This window comes from Drosophila biarmipes, chromosome X, assembly GCF_025231255.1.
Source record: "Drosophila biarmipes strain raj3 chromosome X, RU_DBia_V1.1, whole genome shotgun sequence".
Taxonomy (NCBI): domain Eukaryota; kingdom Metazoa; phylum Arthropoda; class Insecta; order Diptera; family Drosophilidae; genus Drosophila; species Drosophila biarmipes.
Genome location: NC_066611.1, coordinates 14507709 through 14528301, shown reverse-complemented (window position 1 = coordinate 14528301; position 20593 = coordinate 14507709). Strand labels below are relative to the sequence as shown.

At 42.4% G+C, this 20593-nt stretch overlaps 2 protein-coding genes across 4 annotated transcripts; both read left to right on the top strand.

The window, feature by feature from the left end:
- Nucleotides 1–142: 142 nt before the first annotated feature.
- On the top strand, nucleotides 143–5834 carry LOC108025866 (vacuole membrane protein 1). Of its 3 annotated transcripts, none has more exons than XM_017096536.3 (5): nucleotides 143–297; nucleotides 2705–3197; nucleotides 3261–3542; nucleotides 3701–4007; nucleotides 4462–5834. In XM_017096536.3, exons 2-5 carry the CDS (start codon nucleotides 2728–2730, stop codon nucleotides 4969–4971), a joined length of 1569 nt encoding a protein of 522 aa, XP_016952025.1. In that variant the 5' UTR covers nucleotides 143–297; nucleotides 2705–2727; the 3' UTR covers nucleotides 4972–5834. The 3 variants fall into 3 exon arrangements, with proteins under 3 accessions (XP_016952025.1, XP_043948881.1, XP_016952026.1); XM_044092946.2 differs by lacking the exon at nucleotides 143–297 and adding an exon at nucleotides 452–563; XM_017096537.3 differs by lacking the exon at nucleotides 143–297 and having other exon boundaries at nucleotides 2154–3197.
- A 3860-nt stretch (nucleotides 5835–9694) lies between these two features.
- On the top strand, nucleotides 9695–20574 carry LOC108025918 (rabphilin-3A). The gene is made up of 5 exons (XM_017096605.3): nucleotides 9695–9900; nucleotides 15127–15590; nucleotides 17272–18125; nucleotides 19037–19251; nucleotides 19315–20574. Exons 1-5 carry the CDS (start codon nucleotides 9824–9826, stop codon nucleotides 19616–19618), a joined length of 1914 nt encoding a protein of 637 aa, XP_016952094.1. The 5' UTR covers nucleotides 9695–9823; the 3' UTR covers nucleotides 19619–20574.
- Nucleotides 20575–20593: the final 19 nt, after the last annotated feature.

Here is a 20593-nt window from a genome sequence, read left to right as displayed (position 1 = left end):
CCATTTCCCCCGTACTGATGGGCAGCACTGGCGCCCACGGAAGTCTGGCCACACTAACGATAGTTAACTGCCGATAGTCGAACTTTTTTTCCAACCGCCATACAGTCCATCTCTCTCTGGCCCACATGAAGGGCACGCGCCGAAAAGAGACGGGTGGAGTGGCAAAAATACTAAATACTCGGCGATTTGCGCGCATGGCGTTTTCGGCATTTCCTCGCCAGCCGCAGCAGAGCCCAATGTAATTCAATGAATTAAATGTGAAACATCGTGCCAAAGTGCAGACAGTCCAAGAAGCAGGTAAACCCCGCACACCTGGTCGACGGCGGCCAGCCGAAAAGCCGCATAAAAGCGGACCACTTACAAAACAGCCCAGCGAGCTGCAAAGAAAAAAAGAAAACGGCGAATGAAACAAAACAGAGGAAAAAACTACCAAACTATTGCGAATTGTTTGTTATTGCTGTGACAGTGTTGTTGTTCCTGCTGTTCCCGTGTTGTTGTTGTTGTTGTTGTTGTGCTAACTCGTGACGATAAAAATGAGTAGGGAAACTTGGGCGAAAACAATGGTATCTATGCGGGTGCAATTGATTTTTGTGCCCCGTCTGGCGTGTTGTTGTTGTCAGGGGGTGGTTTTGGTGCCACCAGCACCCCCCCTCCCGAGCCCGGGTTCTTGAACTCTGGGCGGAAAAACAGCTGCACAGTCGGCGGGCGGAGAACCAAACTTAACACCTAGCACTTATTGAATTACAAGGGAGCCAGCGGAGCAGCCACAGGGGCCGTGTTTTGTCCACTCAGCTTGTTTTTGTTGTCTTTCGCGCCCTCCGCTTTGCGCTCTCCGCCTCTGTTTTGTGCTCCTGCTTCTGCCTCCGAGAGGCGCTCTTCCTCTTGCTCGCTGCCAACACCACCACCACCACCCCCCCCCCCCCCACGTTTGCGCGCATGTGGATTCGTTTTATTGGTGCTCGAGTATCGCATGATAATCTCGCGCTACGTCCCCGCAATTCCGCAGTTGTTCTTGTAATCTGCTCGTGGCGCTCTGTTGTTGTGCTTTTCCGCCTCTCTCTCTCACACACACACACGCACACACACCCAGGCACTCGCCCCGCCAGCTTGCCGAAAATTGAAGCCATTTTCCCAGCAAATCAGTTTCAATTTAGAAAACTATCAGGCAGCCCGCAGAAAGTGGGGTAAAATACATGGGTCTGGGCAGGCCGAAGATGCGGCACCCTGGCTTTGGAAAAACACCCTCAACAACTCTTTGAAGACCTTTTCTAAACAAAAAAAAGCATAATGATTTAGGTAGATCTTTCCAAATCTCGAAGATTTCGTATCCTAACTTCGAAAAAATCCTCAAAAAAAATAATGATTTGGAACTCTAACTTTGAAAAACCTCTCAATCTTCTAAAGTCTATCCTAAGCAAAAAATAAACAGAAATATATAAAACTAGAAGTTTTTGTATCCTAATTTTATAAAAATAACACTCAAAAACTTTTCAAAATTATTTCCTAAAAACCTCAAAGACTTGATACCCTAACCTTGAAAAAACCCACGAAAACGGTTTAAAAATCTATCCTAGACGAAAAAGTTTTGTACCCTTATTAAATAAAGAAAAAATCCTCTAAAATCTTTACAAAACAAAAAAACAGCAAGATAAAGTTTTCATATTACCAAAAATCAAAGAAAAAAACCATAAAAACTTTTCAAAAATAAGTAAAAAAAAAAAAAACACTCAAAACTTTTTCAAAAATATTTCTTAGACAAAAATAAAACACGCAATACAGTTACAAATCACAAAAACTATATGATGACTTTTTACAAAAAACAACTAAAAGATATAGTTTCAATATTACCAAATGTAAAAGATATCTTACGCATTTTTTAGAGACCATTCCCATTTATTTTAAATTTATTTAAAATTTAAGTAATGTTAAAATAAACATTTTTTGATTTTCAAGATATGTAAGATTATGTTATCAATACCGATAGATATTTCCCTTCTTTTTTAATATTGCTTTTTAGGGTTTGAAAACAAAACTGGTTTGTTTTTTACTCACTGCCATAGCTTTTATCACTCATATGTAATCGTGGCAATTCTGACACAACTGAATACAAATGTGAGTCATGCATAACTACCTACGTACCTACTTATTATTTTTAAGCAGTTCTCTTATAATATCAAAATAGTATATTGTGCTACAGGCACAGCTTGGCATTTGTTTCTGTTTCTGGATAATAGATGGATAATTGGGGGATTGCCCATTGTACCCAGAGATAAACCACCTTCAAACTTATCTCTAGCCCCCAGACTCCGTTTGCCGTCCAGTTTACCATCACATTAGCATGTGTCCCCTTATCAGAGCCAAACGATATAGCCTTTGCCAGGGCATGAGCAAACATACCGAAATCAGGGCAAGCTCGCTGGAACAATTCGAAATTAGAGTAGCAGTCAGCAGAGCACACTTTGCACCCTCGCCAGCCGAAAGCTTATCAGTTTATCAGTGCCACCGGCGGGCACTTTTCATTTTTCGGCTTTCGGCTTTCGTCACACGAACACTCTGCGCCGGGCGTGCCGGGAGACGGTCTAAATTTTGTGAAATTCTTTTGAAAATTTCCGGTCACCGATCCGAGACAAGATTCGATCAAAACAATTGGACTTACTGTCTTTTTATTCCTATGTTTTATTTATTTTGAACAAAACAAACACAGCCGCTTGCAAGCCAACCGCTTAAATGTCACAACACTCGAAGAAGGAGAGCAGCAGCAGCAGTAGCAGTAGTGGCCATGCGATCCAGAGCAACCGACAGCACAGCATCAGCAACAGCAACAGCAAGAGCAAGGGCCACAAGCGGCAGGCGGCCAATGGCAATCTGAAGGCCCAGTCGAACTCCCACCACTCCCACAGCCAAACCTCCTCGAAAAAGTCGCTGAATAGCAGCGGCGCAAGCAGTTCCAGCGGCAGCAGCAGCAGAAGCCTCAGCGGTAGCAGCATGCAGGACACCAGCTCATCCCTGCTGCCGGCGGCGACGGCGGCGGCGGCGGCGGCAACGTCTGGCAAGGCACAGAAGAAGAACCAAAAAGACAAACAGCGCGAGCGGGAGCGCGCGGAACGCAGCCAGCTGGTGCTCTGGCGACATCCCCTGCAGACCACCAAGTACTGCGGCCTGGAGCTGGCCGCCCTCCTGCGGACGTGGAGCGCCAGGTGAGCAAGTGTCAAGTGCATGTATGGAAGCCATCGAATAACCCCCTCTTCTCCCCCGCATAGACTGCTGCAGCAGCGTCTCCTGCTGGCCGCCCTGATAGTATTAGGCATCGTATTTAGCGTAATTTACAAAATAGACGGCCCCCATCAGTTGGCCATCGAGTTTGTGAGGAGGAACACCTGGTTCTTCGTCTACTGGCTGGGCCTGGGCGTCCTGTCCTCGGTGGGCCTGGGCACCGGACTGCACACGTTCCTGCTCTACCTGGGGCCGCACATAGCCAGCGTCACGCTGGCCGCCTACGAGTGCAACTCGCTGCGATTCCCACAGCCACCGTATCCGGATGAGTAAGTGTCTCCCTACTCCGGGCTCCCCAAGGAAACTACCATCATTCGTTTAATTTTTATTTTTTAAAACCATATGTAAACTAAGCTTATTGATAACTGTGCTTAAAGGGGTTGCTATATGCCCATGATTAACTCCATCTTCTTGTCTAAACCCACAGCATTATCTGTCCCGAGGAGCCGTACGACAAGCGGGTGCCCAACATCTGGTCCATCATGTCCAAGGTGCGAATGGAGGCCTTCCTCTGGGGAGCGGGCACGGCGCTGGGCGAGCTGCCGCCGTACTTCATGGCCAAGGCGGCGCGGCTCTCCGGCTACGATCCCGAGGACGCCGAGGAGCTGGCCGAGTTCGAGGCGTTGAACGCGAAGCGCCACCAGAAGAACCTCAGCCTGATGGACAAGGGCAAGCTGTTCATGGAGCGCGTGGTGGAGCGCGTCGGATTCTTTGGCATCCTGGCCTGTGCAAGCGTGAGTGTAGATAATAATACTAATAAATTTTTGTTTTGTTTTTAAAATATCATATCATCATATTATCACTTTTTTCACCTAATTAAAATCTTGTTATTTTGGAGATTATTAGAACTGAAAACAAGTTCTACTTTTGGTTGAAGTAGCACTTTTTATATGCTCTCTTTAAGAACTTTCAAAAACGATTGAAATGAAAACTAAACTAACTAAATGAAGTCATTTAAAATATCTCTAAAAATTGCTATTTAATATTTTTATTTTACACTTTTTTTTTAACAAGATTAAGTCTTTTAAAATATACCTTAAAAATTTATAATAAATATATATATTTTTTAATTTTTAATGAAAGAATATAGACCACCTTCTTTTACATACAAGAACCTCTGTTATTTTCGAACCCCGCTATCCATTGCCTCTAAATAAATTAATAATCAATGTGTTTATCCCCTCGCAGATTCCCAATCCCTTGTTCGACCTGGCAGGCATCACCTGCGGCCACTTCCTGGTGCCCTTCTGGACGTTCTTTGGCGCCACGCTGATTGGCAAGGCGGTGATCAAGATGCACATCCAGAAGATCTTCGTGATCATCGCCTTCAACGAGACGCTGATCGAGCGGGCGGTCGACCTGCTGGCCTCGCTGCCAGTGCTCGGCCACAAGCTGCAGGAGCCGTTCAAGTCCTTCCTGAATAACCAGAAGCAGCGACTGCATCGCCAGCAAAGAGGAGCGGCCGGCGCGGCAGCCGGAGCTGGAGATTCGGGCAACCTGCTGTCCAGGATCTTCGAGACGTTCGTCATTGGCATGGTGTGCTACTTCGTGGTGTCCATTGTGAACTCCCTGGCCCAGAGCTACCACAAGAGGCTGCACAAAAAGCCGGCGACCGGAGGAGGAGCAGCGACCACGCCCACGCGACTGGCGGCGGCGCCGGCAAAAAAGTCGGGCAAGCAGAAAGCTTTAAGGGACTAGAAAAGAAACGCTAGAATCGCTAGAATCGCTGTTTTTCGTTGATCGTTTTACCCCAAAACCCGAAAACCTCCTCTTTTGATTAAATTATATTGTTTACTGCGGCTATCGCTCTTAGTCAAATTATGTATTGTATTGTGAGTGTGACCGCGAGAGAAATAGAAGACGGCCACCAAGCCAGAGGAATTTACCTTGTAGACTAGATTAGGTAAAAAGAAAGTTAAAGTCAAAGTAAAGCGCGTAGTAGCCCACAACAATAGCCAGAGCAGAATATATTTTAGTAATGTATAAGAAAAAAGTGGCAAGCAAGAAAGCACCTTAGCAATTTTCTGTGTGAGTCTCGTTTTGCTGTAACGAAAGTGAGGGAGACGCAGCTAGTCGCGCCTAATGAAAAGCAAATTGTGCAAAAGTTGTGCAAAAGACAAACAAGCCAGAGCAAACAGAGAGCCCAAAATAAGTTGTAGCCGAGAGCGATAGGAAGGTATAAAAAATGATTTAAAAAGTGCTGAAAAATAAATGAAACATGGAAACACTAATTAAGGCAAATTTAAATGGGTTTTCAGTGGGTCACGTTGACTGTGCCCAATGCGAAAAGTAATTAATCCAAACACTTAAGCCTGGCTTGACTACAAACTAAATGCTGTAAAATAAACAATATATGGATACTGATTTAAAAGCCTACAAATGTACGTATCAGTTTGCAAGGAACTGAATTGGTTTAGCCGGAAAGTCAGTCGATTATCGGATTAGCGGATAAGCAAGCTGTTCTTAAGATTCCCGGCCAAACCTAATAAACTAAAAATATTGTGGGTGGAAAAAATGAAATAACTAAGTGCAAATTAATAAATTAAATATGAATATACAAATCTGCTGCATTTTTATACCGAAGGCCAAATTAAAGTGTAAGTTTTTGATATTTTGGTATAATTAAGAGGCATATTCATTAATCATTATTCAGGAAAAACAAAATATCACAAAAGAGAAAATGAGAGAAAAACATGTTGACATTTTCTAAGAATATATATATTTTATATTTTTTACAGACATGTTTTATAGCTCGACGACTTAAGGACTACAAAACGGATGTGCTGAGTCAGCAAGGGGCAGAAAACATAGATAATACCAGTTAACGGCAGAGAAAATCAAGGCTAAAAAATGAAGATAATATTGGTTAAACGCTCGGGAAAAGGGTGTCAGCAGTTGGTGAAACAGCGAATTCCGGTGATTGCCCGGGGACGCAGATACCCAGAAAATCCGTTATCAACAGTTGGCTAACAGCCCGAAATCAAGCTGGCACTCATTAAGCCAAATAGCTGCTGGCCCCTGGCTGCGGCTCAATTGTTACCCCTCGCTCTGCCTCTCTCTTCCTCGCTCTCTTAGGACCCGGCTCGAAGGACAATTGCCGCTGCTGGCATGTGAGCGCAATGCACTGAGGGAAATAGTTTAGAAGTTGAAAATGTATCAGGTTGATTTTTAACTTAATACTCTTGACTAAGGCAAACAGATTATAAAAATTCAAAATTTTTTCTGTTAAAATTAAAATTAATTTAGAGTAAAAAACACGAAACATCAGCTTAAAAATGTTACCATATATTAAGTTAAATATGTAATGAAAAATTAAATTTTTTTTTTTTTTTCAAATAAGGGGGTTATTAAATAATGTTAAATAAGTATTGAAAATTGCATTTTTTCTTTTCTCTCTTTTTTTTGATAAGCTGAAATCTATTAAAAGTAAAAATACGTTAAATAACACTTTACTATTGAATATTGAACCATTCTCTGTCTCTCAATTTTTTTTTTATTTAAAATCGATCACAAGTAAATAACAAAAAAAGCAAAAAACTTTAAAGTTGAATAATGTTAAATAGATATTGAAAATTGTAATTACATTTTTCTTACACTCTTTTTTTTAAATTATGAGAAATTGATAAAGAATAAAATAACAATATGCGACTAAAACGTTAACTTTAAATAATGTTAAATAGATATTGAAAATTGCATTTTACATTTTCTAACTCTCTTTTTTAAAATATTTTGAAATTAATAAAGAGAAAGTAAACTTTAACATTTCCAATTACCAATTATGTTATTTAGATATAAAAAACCATAATTTTCTTTCTCTGTAGGTTTTCGAAAATACTCTGAAAATTTTATATTTGAAAAATATCTCTTTTGAAATTAATTTTTTGAACTTTGATCATATCGAAGTGCTACGCCCAGCATCAAGTTAAAATAAGATCATTTCATTAAAAAGAGTGCAATGGCTTATACATTTTTTTTATCAGTGTGGTGATAGTAGAGGATGTCAGGCGTAGGGGCTGGGACAGAGGAGCCATGATGCGGACGCGCTTTGAATGCCTAATCCTGTCAACATTCACAGCTAGCAAAAACAACAAAACTGGCAGGAAGGCAAACAGCGATGACAACTGCCAGCGGCGAAGCGGCGAAAGCCGTCACACAGTGTCAACACTCCACAACACAACACGACACACTGCTGCTTGGTTTGGATGGACAGTGGGACAGTGGGACGGCGGGACAGATGGACAGCGGCACAGTTGGACAGGGCGAAAAGGACGAGACGTGCGGAATGGCAGCCGAGCAGGACTCCGCACGTACGTTAAATATTTTCATTTAGCTGTCAGCATTTATTTAAAATGGACACTCTGTGGGAGAAAAAGGGGTGATATATGCTGGTACAGTGAGCACCCGGGAGCGGGAACACAGTGGTGCCTCCCGCATAAATTCCACTTGGCTGCCTAGGTGGGTGTGGCACCTCGCAGACAGACAGATATCTACGTGAGTGGTATGGCAATCGGCCGCGTTCTGTCGCCTTTGACATTGCTTGATGGTCGGAGCAAAGCCTCCGTTTCGGGTCGTAAAACTTTCACCTTTCTCCCGCTTTCACGGCACTTCAAAATCAGCATCCTTCACGGCTTGGCATTTCAGTCGCACGGACCTTGGACCTTGGCCTCGGGGCAAACAGAATTTTGCAGAATTCAAACAGATAGAGATACTACATAGCTGGCCCGGCGCATTCTGTGAGCCAGGACTCAGGCTCTGACTCCCCTGCGTCGCATGGCATTCTGCACTCTTTTCGGTTCTCGAAAAACGTGCTCTTCCTCCACAAAAGCCCCACCGGAAAGTATGCAATACAATTATGTTGCGCGGGAGCGGGACGGGCGAAGCCGAGTTCGAGGGAGCGAGCGAGAAGGAGGGACCGAGCCTTTTTTCAGTGCCAGCAAAATGGCTATTTTCACACCAAAATTGTCCCACCTTTACCTGAGAGACGCATTTACAAGCCCTAGAAAATACAAACAAATTATTTGAAATAAAAATTTAGACTATTATGTAACAATATAATAATTAAAAAAGTATTGTTTTTTAGAACAAAAAATTAAAGAAAAGTTAATTAAACTAAGAACTAAAATTTAATTAAAATAAAATTTAAACTAAACACATATTATATATTTATAAAGTAGTCTCAGTGTATTTTTTTGTCATTTGAAAATATATTGTAGCATACTTCCTGACACTTTTCAATGGAATTTTTTTTTTTTTATTTAATTAACATCTTTATTTAATATAATCCAGGAAAAAAAAAAAAAAAAAAGAATGAAATGGAATTTAAAAACCCTAGTGCTTTCTATGAAACCCCCAATATATTCCTAATAGTTTCGGTTTTTTATAATGATTTATGTTTAATATATCATAAAAGGAAAGGCTATCCGTAACTTCAGCTACTAGAGAGTAGAACGAACGGACAACACAGATGGTGCGTTTTAGAAGGCTTGGGTCCGCGAGCTTTGCTTTCGGCCTGTGCGCGTGCAAATACGACAAAGCTCCAGCAGAACCCAGCCCCTGCCCGCCGTCGCCACTCCTCCTCGGTGCCCGGCACTTTGGTATCTTCCTGCGCGTGGCCATATGGTCGTTAGCCGACTCCACTGTGCAACAGGCGGGGCGAGGCGAGCTGCCGAGGCAGGCGAGGCGATACTTCCTAGGGATGACCTCTATCTATCGATCAACTAAAGTTTAGTAAGTATTAACTATGTTTGTACTAAGTATAGGGATTAAACTAATGTAATATTTAGTTTTGTTGAGAAGCCACTGAAATCAAAAATATCTCCCTTTTTCTTTTTGAACCTCTCTTTTTAATTTTAATTTAATTTCATAACAAAATGTATTCTGTTATCCTGATTTGAAAATTTTAAAAATGCCGATAAGTATGCAATGAAGAGTGCTTTTTCGTATCCCTGATAAGTAGGCAATAAAAAATAGTTTGTGCATCCTTTAAGTTTCAGAGGTTTTGTTTTTATTTTAAATTAAAAAGATATCACTTAAAGAATTTTCTTAGTTTAAAGGAAGTAAAATACAAGAAAAACATAATTCATATGCCTCATAATAAAATAGATATCTACTTGTTGAGTTTAAAAGAGATATGCAATTTTTTAATTTAAAAAAAAAAGATACATACTTACTTCTTACATTTAAAATAAGCATATACTTTTGTTTGAAAACATTTTTTTTTTTTAGAGATTTTAGGATTTACCTATCATCTGATCTTATATATCCCACAGACTTCCGTCACACATCCCTTTGCGATACTGCACGCCTTCGGAAGTGCCACCCCTGGCGGCTGCGATAACGGCTAAGGCCGACTCCACTTGGCCATTCGCCTTTGCCGTTCGCCTCTCCTGGCGACCGCGTTGCGTTGCGTCAGTCGCACACCAGCTGCCCGCGCACTCGGACGTGTTTTCGCATCCGTTCCGGGCCCCCAACTCGCACCGCCCGCCACCGCCCAGCGCACAAGAAACAGGAACGAGGCCCGAGATACGAGACTATAATGTGACTGGCCAGGATGGACTTCCAGAATCGCAACAACACGGCCAACAAGTTCGTCTGCCCCAGCGACAGGCAGCTGGCCCTGCGTGCCAAGTAAGTACGGGGTATTCGCCAGTGCATTCGGCGGCCACAAGGTGCGCAAGGTGCATAAGCACAGGGCAGTGCGAACGGCGCATTATACCCGCGAATGGCATTGAAATGCAACAATTGGCTTTCGCCTCGACTGCGTCACAGCAGCTGCAATGATAACAGCCCATTCTCTGCCCATTTTTTGTCTTGTTTTTTCCGTGTGTGTGTGTGTGTGTGTGTGTGAGCCAGTTCTAATGGCATAAAGAAAAAAAAGTGACAAAAGCTTTGGCCATAATTTAATTAACTTTGACTCTGTGTGTGCGTGTGGCTGCGGCTGATTAGCCGAAAGCCTAATCAAATCAAATACATGTGCGCACTCACACAGGCCGGGGTGTACATCATGTGGGCCATGGCACATGGGGTGCTTGGAGTGGCCCTGAGCTGTCGGGCGACCATGTGCTCGGCGCGCCAACTCTCTAATCATAATTGTTGCATGCTGACAGATTAATTAAATTTTAATAACGCACCATTTTTTTTTACGACACTTTCGGCGAGGCCCTCATTTATTTATGGCCATTGACGGCGGGCTTAGGAGTGAAAGAAGTACTAAAGGGCAGGACGCTTCGCTTGGCTTGCAAGGCAACCGAGAGGCCTCCAATCCGCCAATCCCTCGAAGCGAAACGGAGCCACTTGCCCGGTGCGCCAGCATATGCTCTGCATAGCATACTGTTTGGGGCAACGCGACTCCATGCGACTCGAATCAATCCCAGCTGACTGTAAGTGCGACGGGGGCGCATTAAAAACACAAAAAACGCCGCACACAGACACGCACAGCGGGGTGCTGGGGGCTGGGGGCTGGTTAAGGGTGGAGCTGGGGGCGGCGAGGGCTGGCGGGCTTCAAGTGTGCAATTTACACTTCCGCTCGCCCGCTACATTGTAAGCACTCACGCTCTCGCACACAGACAGCCCGGCTAGGGTGGACCTGGTTCGAGCACTCTTCGTCAGCATTCAACTGCCAGAAATGCCTTTTGGGGGCCTAAAATGAAATAATATTGCATAAAAATAATGGTAATTTCAAAAAAGCTTAGATAGTTTTAAAATAACGTGATGGTTACGGTCTAGATTTTATTTTCATGGTATGACAAGCTTAGAAAACTGCATATAACGAAGGTTATATTGTTTGAGGTCTTACAAATTTAAAAAAATCTATAAGAGCAAGTTTTGCTATATATTATGATCTAAATGGTGTGTCCAAATTGAATTGCTTTAAATAAATACTTGATACATTTGTTTTAAAGTTAAACGAAGAATTAAATTATTGGCCTGTACTACACTACGTATGAGTGATATTAAAGTATGAATATTTAAAGACTTTTTTAAAATGTTTTAAAAAGGTAAAAAGTTCCTCAGTACTGCAATTTGTAAATAAAATATTTTTTATTTATTGTAATGAATGTACTTGATTTTATTTTAGTGAAAAAAATAATATGTAGGTGCAACACTGCGTATGAGTAATATGTGTGCAACTTTTTAGGGGTACTGTTTTAAGTTCGCTAAACTGAATCAATTAACTGGCAGCAAGCCAAGGTCCACTCCAACACACAGCAGCATAGAAACAAAGAGCTTTTTGTGCGTTCGGGGTTACAGGGAGGTCAGGGTGGACCTGTAGTGCCAGTGCCAAAGGTTGGGGTTGCTCAGCACCGAGCACCGAGCACCGAGCACCGAGCACCGAGCTCGTGGCATTGGCTCCGTACTTGAAATTCAAATTACAGCCCAAGGGAGTCGGAGTGCCACAACCACATCCAGTTCCTCTTCCACTTCCCCCGAAACTCAGGGAAGTGAAAGAAGCTAAAAGGCAAGTGGAGAATTAACGCTGGAGCAGCTCGAATCGCGGCCACATGCCAGACGCTCCTCGAGTGCGCCTGGTTTGGGATGCTTAACTATGCAAATGAGTCGATCTCTGCCAGGCCACCAAATCTGACGACAAGCTCTTTGACTTTCATTAAATTCAGCTCAGGCCGCAAACTAACACGGGCGACACTTATTTGGAAATCATCTTTAAGCAGCCAGAGTTGGGAGGGGGGGTGGTTAAAAAAAAAGAGTCCCAGACCCACCCACATATCGGAGAGAATTCCGAGAAAAAGTTTATCTCAATATAGCTACAGAGTATTGAATTCAAATCGGAAGCAAAAGGCAGGCACCCTGCACAAAGCTCGCTTTTCCCTTTCAAAAGGGAAATCCACCTTCACGTTGTATTTCATTTTTTCCCCTGCTCTTTTTTCCTCGGTATAATTTCGCTTCTGAACTGAAAAGGCCCGAGTACAATTGTGAATTGAGGTAAATTGAGGCTTCTTCTTGTTAAGGCCAGACTTTTATGTTTGCTCTTGCAGGATAACTTTTCAATTAGCCTTATTGGGGAAAGTTGGGAGACTTGATAAAGTTTGGCTACTTGTTCAAGTTGTTAGAAAACATTCACTATTCGCCATAAAGCAATTGCTCTCCCCTTTTCTTGGTAAAGAAATTCACCTAATTGGATAGCAAATTATAAAATAAACTCTTAACCCGGAAGATATATTTCAGATAAATAGCCACCAATAACTAATATATAGAAGATATTTGATAAACTAGCAGCAAAAATAATAAGAAAAGAGTATCTTCCTTTTTGCTGAAAATACTTTTATTTTGTTTGATATTCCAATGAAATGTCATGCTTATTAATACCCCAAAAAGGTCATTTCACGGTGAATTTCCTCTTTAATAACGCATTGCCCGCTTATCCTTTGATAGATTACATTTCATGAGAGTCGAGGTGGGGCCAAGAATTGACTTCGTCATGCAGTCAACTGTAAGAAAAGTTATTTTCGCTGTTTTTTCTTTTGGGGGGGAGGAAAGATACTGCCCGAATTTGCAGTTAAGTTCATGGCCATGATTGCCCAGGCTCGGGATGAAACAATCAGATTTCTGACAACAATAAACTCCGGCCTAACCATCAATTTGGGCGCTGGGCGCCCAACTCGAGCCGCAGGACAGGCCTTTATCCCTGCTCCTGTCCCCGGGACATGGGTTAAATGTCACTCAAGTGCCTCGATCGGGCGAAAAACTTTGAGTGCCTGGGGTGTGCGGGGCCGCCTATTTATTTGCTTATTCGGGGAAAAACCTCGTTGCCACAGAGGCAAATGTTGATAGAGCACTAACCGAATTTGTAATTTAATTATTATGTTGGGGAACCTGCAAGGGCATTTAGGCCAACGCCCACCCGCCCAAAAAAACACACGCACACCCAACTCGCATGGCCACACCATCAGATATACGAGTATGTATGAGCGAGTACAAGGGAAGTCAAAAAACCCGGCGTGAAGGCAGCGCGCACCCACAGCCACTTGTTTTCAAAAAACCGAAGCCAAGGCATAACGCGGCGAAACGGAACAATCAGGAGCAATGCAAATGAGCCATGAGTTTCTTTGAAAACTAAGTTTTTATGCAAGAAAGCCACAGAAATGACGTGGGGCTCGAAATCACTTACAAAGGTGGCTAAAAGTATGCAACAGAATATTTTTAGCACGGAAGTCCTATGAATTCGTGGCGTAAGATGACGTTCTTCATTTGGAGCATACTTTTACACAACTTTATGAATGATAAGTGGTTTGAAAATGAAATAAACTACTCATACAACCTCAAAAGCCACATAAACGACTAGGGCGCTTGTACTCACTTATAAAGGTGACTGAAAGTAAGCAACAGTATATTTTTAGTCCGGAAGTCTTATGAATTCCTAACGTAAGACGGTGTTACTTATATTATATAAGTGAAAAGTGATTAGAAATGTGGTTAAACTGATTGCGCATTAAAATAATTAAATTTATTTGTAACCCTCGATGCAAGCGCAAAAACAAACTTTGATCAACCTTTTAAATTCACATTTAATTTAAATGAGCATGGAAAGCGTGCTTTCGACTCTTTCAAAACGAATTTTGTCTCCTTCGCCTTATGAGTAATGGGTGAAATGAACCGAGCACTTGGGAGCCAACAGCATGAACGAGTAATTAACTTTGAACCCGACATTTTTGGCCAAGTGGCTGGGCAACATGGAAACCGCATTAGGCGACCCACAACTAACGATGCTCATTAGGCAGCCACTCGTCCCCAGCCCACCCTTTCTTACACCTTTTACACATTTGCGTAAAAGCCGTCGCATTTATAATTTGCCGCCTCGCCTCTCAAACCGTGCCTCTATTGGTAATCCAAATAAATTTTAAATAGCAAGATTGTTAGTTTCCCTTCCATTTGGTCATAATATTATTGTTTTGGGAAGCTCGTAGCCGATGATAACGTTCCCATTCTCAAATAAGAAAAACGGAATATTTATGCCAAAAAAATTATTCACTTTTTTGTCAAAAATACAATATTCAGATTTATGTCAAAAATGCGATTTTGCTTTCCGGTTTTTCAGTCGTAGTTTGGCCAAATCAAGCTGTTTTGAGCAGCTTGCTTAATATGCTAACGATCCCCATTACTTTTAGGAAAATTTATTTTATTTCAAATTTTTTCATTTTTTGTAAGGGGTAGCATCAGGATTTTTTGCAAAAAATCTAAAAATTTAAAAAATTTTAGTTTTGAATGCTATTGGATTGGAAATTAAGCAACGATCTCAACGAGGTATGGCATTCCTGATTCTGACGTTTATTTTCATTACAGTAGTCAAAAAACTGAATATTTATGGCGAAAAATGGGACTCGGATTTTGGCCAAAAATACGAGATTCAGATTTTTGTCAAAAACGCGATTTTGCTTTCCGGTTTTTCAGTCGTATTTTGGCCAAATCAAGCCGTAGAGCTAAAAGACCGTCTGTTTTGGGCAGCTTGCTTAATATGCTAACGATCCCCATCACTTTTAGGAAAATTTATTTTTTTTTTTCAATTTTTTTCATTTTTTTTACAAATCTAAAAAATTAAAAATTTTTTGTTTTGAATGCTTATGGATGGGAAATTAAGAAACGAGTTCAAAGAGGTATGACACACCTTATTCTGACTTTAATTTGCAGTATGGCAGGCAAAACACAGACTTTTTTTGGAACCTTAATATATTGTAGCATACTTTTAGAACCCTTATATCCTTTCAAATCCTTAAATCTAGTTATGCATGTAAAGATCTTTGGACTCTAAATGTATTTAAGCATACGTTTAGAAGCCTTTTTTAAATCCGCAGAAATCAAGTAATCATTAATGAACGTTTCCTCTACTTCCCCGTGCAGATTAAAAGCCGGCTGGAGCAGCTCAAAGACGAGTGAACCACTACGACCGGAGGAGCAGGAGGCCATCATCTCGGTGATCCGGCGTAACGAGGAGATCGAGGTGGCCGAGCGGCAGCGGGTGGGTCGGCTGGTGGAGCGAGTGGAGAAGATCAAGCAGCATGCCGTGGAGCGGGGACCCAACTGCTGCCGCCTCTGCGGCGACACCTTCGGCATCCTGCGACCCCATCGCATCCTGTGCGAGGACTGCCGCCAGTCGGTGTGCACCAAGTGCAGCGTGGACATCAACATTCGGTACCACACCAGCGAGCGGTCCCGCGAGATCTGGCTGTGCCGCATCTGCTCCGAGACCCGCGAGATGTGGAAGAAGTCGGGCGCCTGGTTCTTCAAGGGCCTGCCCAAGTACGACATGCCGCGCAGCGCCAGTGCCACGCCCATTCCCACCCCAGGACCCGGATCCATGGCAGGTGGGTGGCCCTATTTGCAGGGGGGGTTTCCAAGAGCGCTGTTGTGAATGGGAGCGATAGATAGCAGGCTAGGACGTGCCAGGAATTCAAACCCTTTGCCCCCATTCCCTGAACTAAAGCTCGAGAGGCATTTCAGAATCCAAGGGAAGCCTTCAGTTATGCAAGGACAATAACATTAGTTTGCCAAATAAGAAAGTTTTATTTATTATCCTTTCAAAGCACACATTTTCCTTAAAGATTATTTTTTGGCGTGCCTTCTACATATTGTACAAAGAACATTTTTAAGTTACTTTCATTTTTTTTTTTTTTTTAATTAACATCTTTATTTAATATAATCCAGGAACAGATCTAAATTAAATTAAATTAAATTAAATTCTAAATTCTGCCAAGCAAATCAGTGTAGTTTTGAAATCACTTTAAAATCCCATTTTTAGTTGCCCAAAAGTATGCAGTAAAACAAGCAATTCAATGAGTATTTATATACATGCATACTTTTAGCGGCCTAAATGGACATTTAAGGGTGTTTTTAAAACCCTTACTATTTGCGTTGCACCCCCATACTTTTATTTTACTTACTTTTTTGTTGAGGCCCTATGGTCAAGGTCGCATATTTTATTGAATACATAAACCAAGAGCTTTAAAGGGCCAATACTTTTTAATCCCTCGAAAAGCACCAGAGACAAAATCGAATTTAATTAAGCCCAACCTTTTCGAAGGCAACACAAAGTGCGGAAGTCGAATTTAAGCAGCAACATGTATACTACACTGTTGAATATATTTTTAATTTAAACAAACTCTTATTCATACGACAATTCATTATAAACAATTTAGTAAGTAGTAAAGCTCTTAGTAAATCAGTAATATAAAAAGATTTTTTTTTGGTTAAATGCTGAATGTGAAACACCCACGGAACCCACAAATGCTTCTTAAAAAACAGCTAAACAATTGTTTTCGAATCTCGTTTCAGGAACATCATGAAATGTTTCCATTTCCATAGTTCAATTCCAAATAAATCGTTATAGACGCTTCTTTATGGTTGCCATAATCAGAGCTTCAACTGGATGGGTTAAAAATAAAAAGTCAATAAGTGTAGTTCGTTCAGAGTCATTTAACAAATCCAACTTTAAAATCGGTTCGACAAAAATGACAATGAAATTAATCAAGACACAAGAGTTCCCCTCGAATTCTTTTGATGTTTCTCCCATTCCAGCGCAAAACTCATCAGTCGTCGATAAATCTATAAACTTTCATTCAGAGCAACACCACTAAAATACCTTCGACTTATCAACGACTATCGCTATTATCATCGTCCGCCCATCGCTATAATCGGGGTTCTATCTAGTTTATCGCTTATCGAAAAGATCGCAGTCTGTGAATCGGAATCTGATAGCCCAGAGTCTGGTCAGTAAGGCGGTTTTTCTACCCTACACAAACAGTATGATGATCAGTTTTAGGTGCATTTCGATTGCTATCGATAACGATACAGCGCAGTCTTAATCGGAAATCATCACCGTACGACTATCGCTATTATCGCATGAAACAGAGAATCGGAATTGCACCTGTTGTAAAGGTATTGCTTCATTTCAAAACTCGTTTGAGAGCACTTGTTATCGGAAAAATCGACAACCTTTCGATGCTTGAGGTCTATCGCTAATCGATGTATTTGTCTCTGTCATCGCAGGAGACACGCGGGCCGTTCAAAGCTGTCATGCGACGCCGACGCGTCCGGCGCGGGTGAAGAAGCTCACGATCCGGGTGAACGACAGCAGCTCCAGCAGTAGCGGTCACTCGGAGCCGGAGGACGAGGTGGACGCCGGCGTGGTGGGCCTAGTGGGCGGTGGAGGCGTGGCCAAGGGCGTTACCTCCTCCGGCCGATTGCAGCGGGAGGACAGCTTCCGGCTGAGGGCCTACGGATCCATACGCAGCTTCATCGATGGCGGCGAGCGGAAGTTGTCCAACTCCTTCTTCTTCGGCCGCCAGCAGAGTCAACGGCCGTCGGAGTGTCCGGACTACGACAGCGTCAGCATGTCCAAGCTGAGGCGGGAGAGCAGTTTCCTGCGCCGCGGCTCCGTCAGCTCCTCCTGGTCGATCAGCGACAGCTCCGGCTCCGGATCCAACAACTCGGGCAACTCCCAGTCGCAATCGCAGTTCCAGCAGCATCACCAGCAACAGCAGCTGCACTGCCGGGATCCGCTGCTCGGTTGGCTGGAGATAGCCATCAGCTATCGGGAGGCCTTCCACAGCCTCGACTGCACCATGGTGCGGGCGCGGGATCTGCCGGCCATGGATGCCGCCGGACTGACGGATCCGTACTGCAAGCTCAACATCATCACGCCGGAGGCGCACACCAAGTACACGCGATGGCAGCGCACCAAGACGGTGCACAAGACCCGCAATCCGGAGTTCAACGAGACGCTGCAGTTCGTCGGCGTGGAGCCCGAGGAGCTGGGCAACTCGCTGCTCTATGTGGCCCTCTTTGACGACGACAAGTACGGCCACGACTTCCTCGGCGCGGCCAAGGTCTGCCTTTCCACGGTGAGTTTGGGGTGGTACATCAGAAACAAAAAATGTGTAAAGGTGTCTAAAAATATGCTATGAAAGTATAAAGCGCCTGCTTTCCGATTGAAATATATTGCTGCATACTTTTGGACGCACAGTTAGCCATACTAGATTGTTCTTGCTTCTGCGAAAGATGTTTAAAAGTATTCTATACTAAATGTATGCACCTTTCCTTCGAACTTAATTTTTAGACTGATCTCAGAACTATGTCAAATTTTCTTGCCGTGCAGAACTTGGGAAGCGTAATTGCTTCTAAGGCCCGCCGGCATATCCTGTACCAACTGAATTTATGCACAAACGTTGTGGCACAAAGGGATTCGGTTAATGTTAATCTACGTACTTTTCACAGTCGGGTACTTTTCGCAGCCTTTCAGCCTTTTTGACTTCAACAACCGAGTAGTAATTGGATTTTAAAATATTTAAACTAGCAACGGAAGGAAAAAGCCTGTTATGCCCAAAATGCTCTATAAACTGCATTATTTAAAAGGTTGTTCAGTATTCAAAGATTATAATAGTCCTTTTCTTATCTCCGTATATTTTATTTTTATTCTATTGGGAAAAGACGGTGTTTAAAGATGTGGATCTTCGGCTTTTCGAATAAATTCATTATTTTGCTAAATAAAAAATAGGATAGCATACTTTTAGAAACCTTTCCAATGGATATCTGTTAGTTACTCGAATATCATATATCAATGGTTTAAGAAAAAACTTTTAAATTGACTAAATGTTCAACCTGAACAAAAGAACATTGACTTTCAAAAGAGACCCGTTCTTTCAATTTTTAAAAATTCTTGCATACTTTTAGACACCTTTAAAGTAAATTTTGTGACCTATTCAAATATCAAATTAAATGAAAATAAAATAACATCCAATTGATCCGCTTTCAGGTGCACAGCACTGCGCAGTACCGGATCTCGGTGCCCCTGGGCGTGGAGGACCAGTACAGCAACGCGGCGGAGATGGCCCAGAACTGGCCCAACGGCAAGATTCTGCTCTCGCTGTGCTACAACACCAAGCGGAGGGCGCTGGTGGTGAACGTGAAGCAGTGCATCAACCTGATGGCCATGGACAACAACGGCAGCTCCGATCCCTTCGTCAAGATGTGAGTTTCAAGATGCGCAACGTTATCTGAATCTTAATTAGCCAGACTATCCCCTTCGAATAGCCAACTCAAGCCGGATGCGCACAAGAACAAGAAGCACAAGACCAGCGTCAAGTGGCGCACGCTCAATCCCATCTACAACGAGGAGTTCTACTTCGAGGCCAGTCCCCACGACCTCAACAAGGAGATGCTCATCCTGACCGTCTGGGACAAGGATCTCGGCAAGAGCAACGACTTCCTCGGCAGCCTGCAGCTGGGCGCCCAGAGCAAGGGCGACCGCCTGCAGCAGTGGCTCGACTGCATCCGATTGCCAGACCACTTCCACGAGAAGTGGCATTGCCTCGCCCCCGATAATCCCGCCCACTGAGAAGACCCACCCATCCAAGTCCCAACTCGATCCACCCCAATCCCAGTCGGTTCGATCTTATCTGAACCGATGGGTAAGTTTTCCTGTAAGACGCATTTTTACGAACTGATTTCTCGGGCAAGTTACGGATCATATGCCAAAAAATAATTTAAATTAGAAATTTTTTGAAAAACATTTTTAAAATATTGAAACATAACTAGATTTTTGTAACAAATTTTTGCAATTTTCCTGCTTTACTTTTTATTTTGACTTTTAATGCTTTAAGTCATAGCATTTAAAAAATTTAATTTTTTTCACTTCATAATAATAAAGATAAACTAGATCACATAGATCGTATTTGGAACTTCCCTAAAAAAAACAACATAACTAAACTAAACGAGAAATCAGGTCGCTAAAATGAGGCTTTAGCTCCAAATATACACATATATATTAACATATACATACATATATATTATATACATATATTTTTGATAAGCCTGAGTGGGTGTGAGCGAGCGAGCACAAGCTCAAGAGCGAGAGAGCGCTAGGAGTGTTGTGTGTTTGAGTGACTGCTTTCCAAAATCTCGTACTTAACCCCAGTTTTTCTATGTCTATACTTTGGCTCCTAACGACATTTTTGTACACTGTATATAGCTTATTTAAGTGTCCTTACCAAGGGTTAACCAACATCAAAATCTTTTCGATTCATTGCTAAATTTAATCTATAATCAAACGTATACTTATGTACTTCAATATATCGAAATATATAAATCTATATTCTCAAAAAATACCAAGTGCTTCTTATTGGGCTATGTAGTGTTGTGAAGTGGAGTATAACTCAAGTCATAAAATCTGTCATATCAACTTAATAAATAGCTCAAGCAACAACCAAAAATCCACTGCTTACGCCACAGAACCGAAAACATATTACATTGTTTAATGTACTGATAAGCGGTGTTACTACCTCAACCCCCACCAAAAAGAGCTGATAAGGTT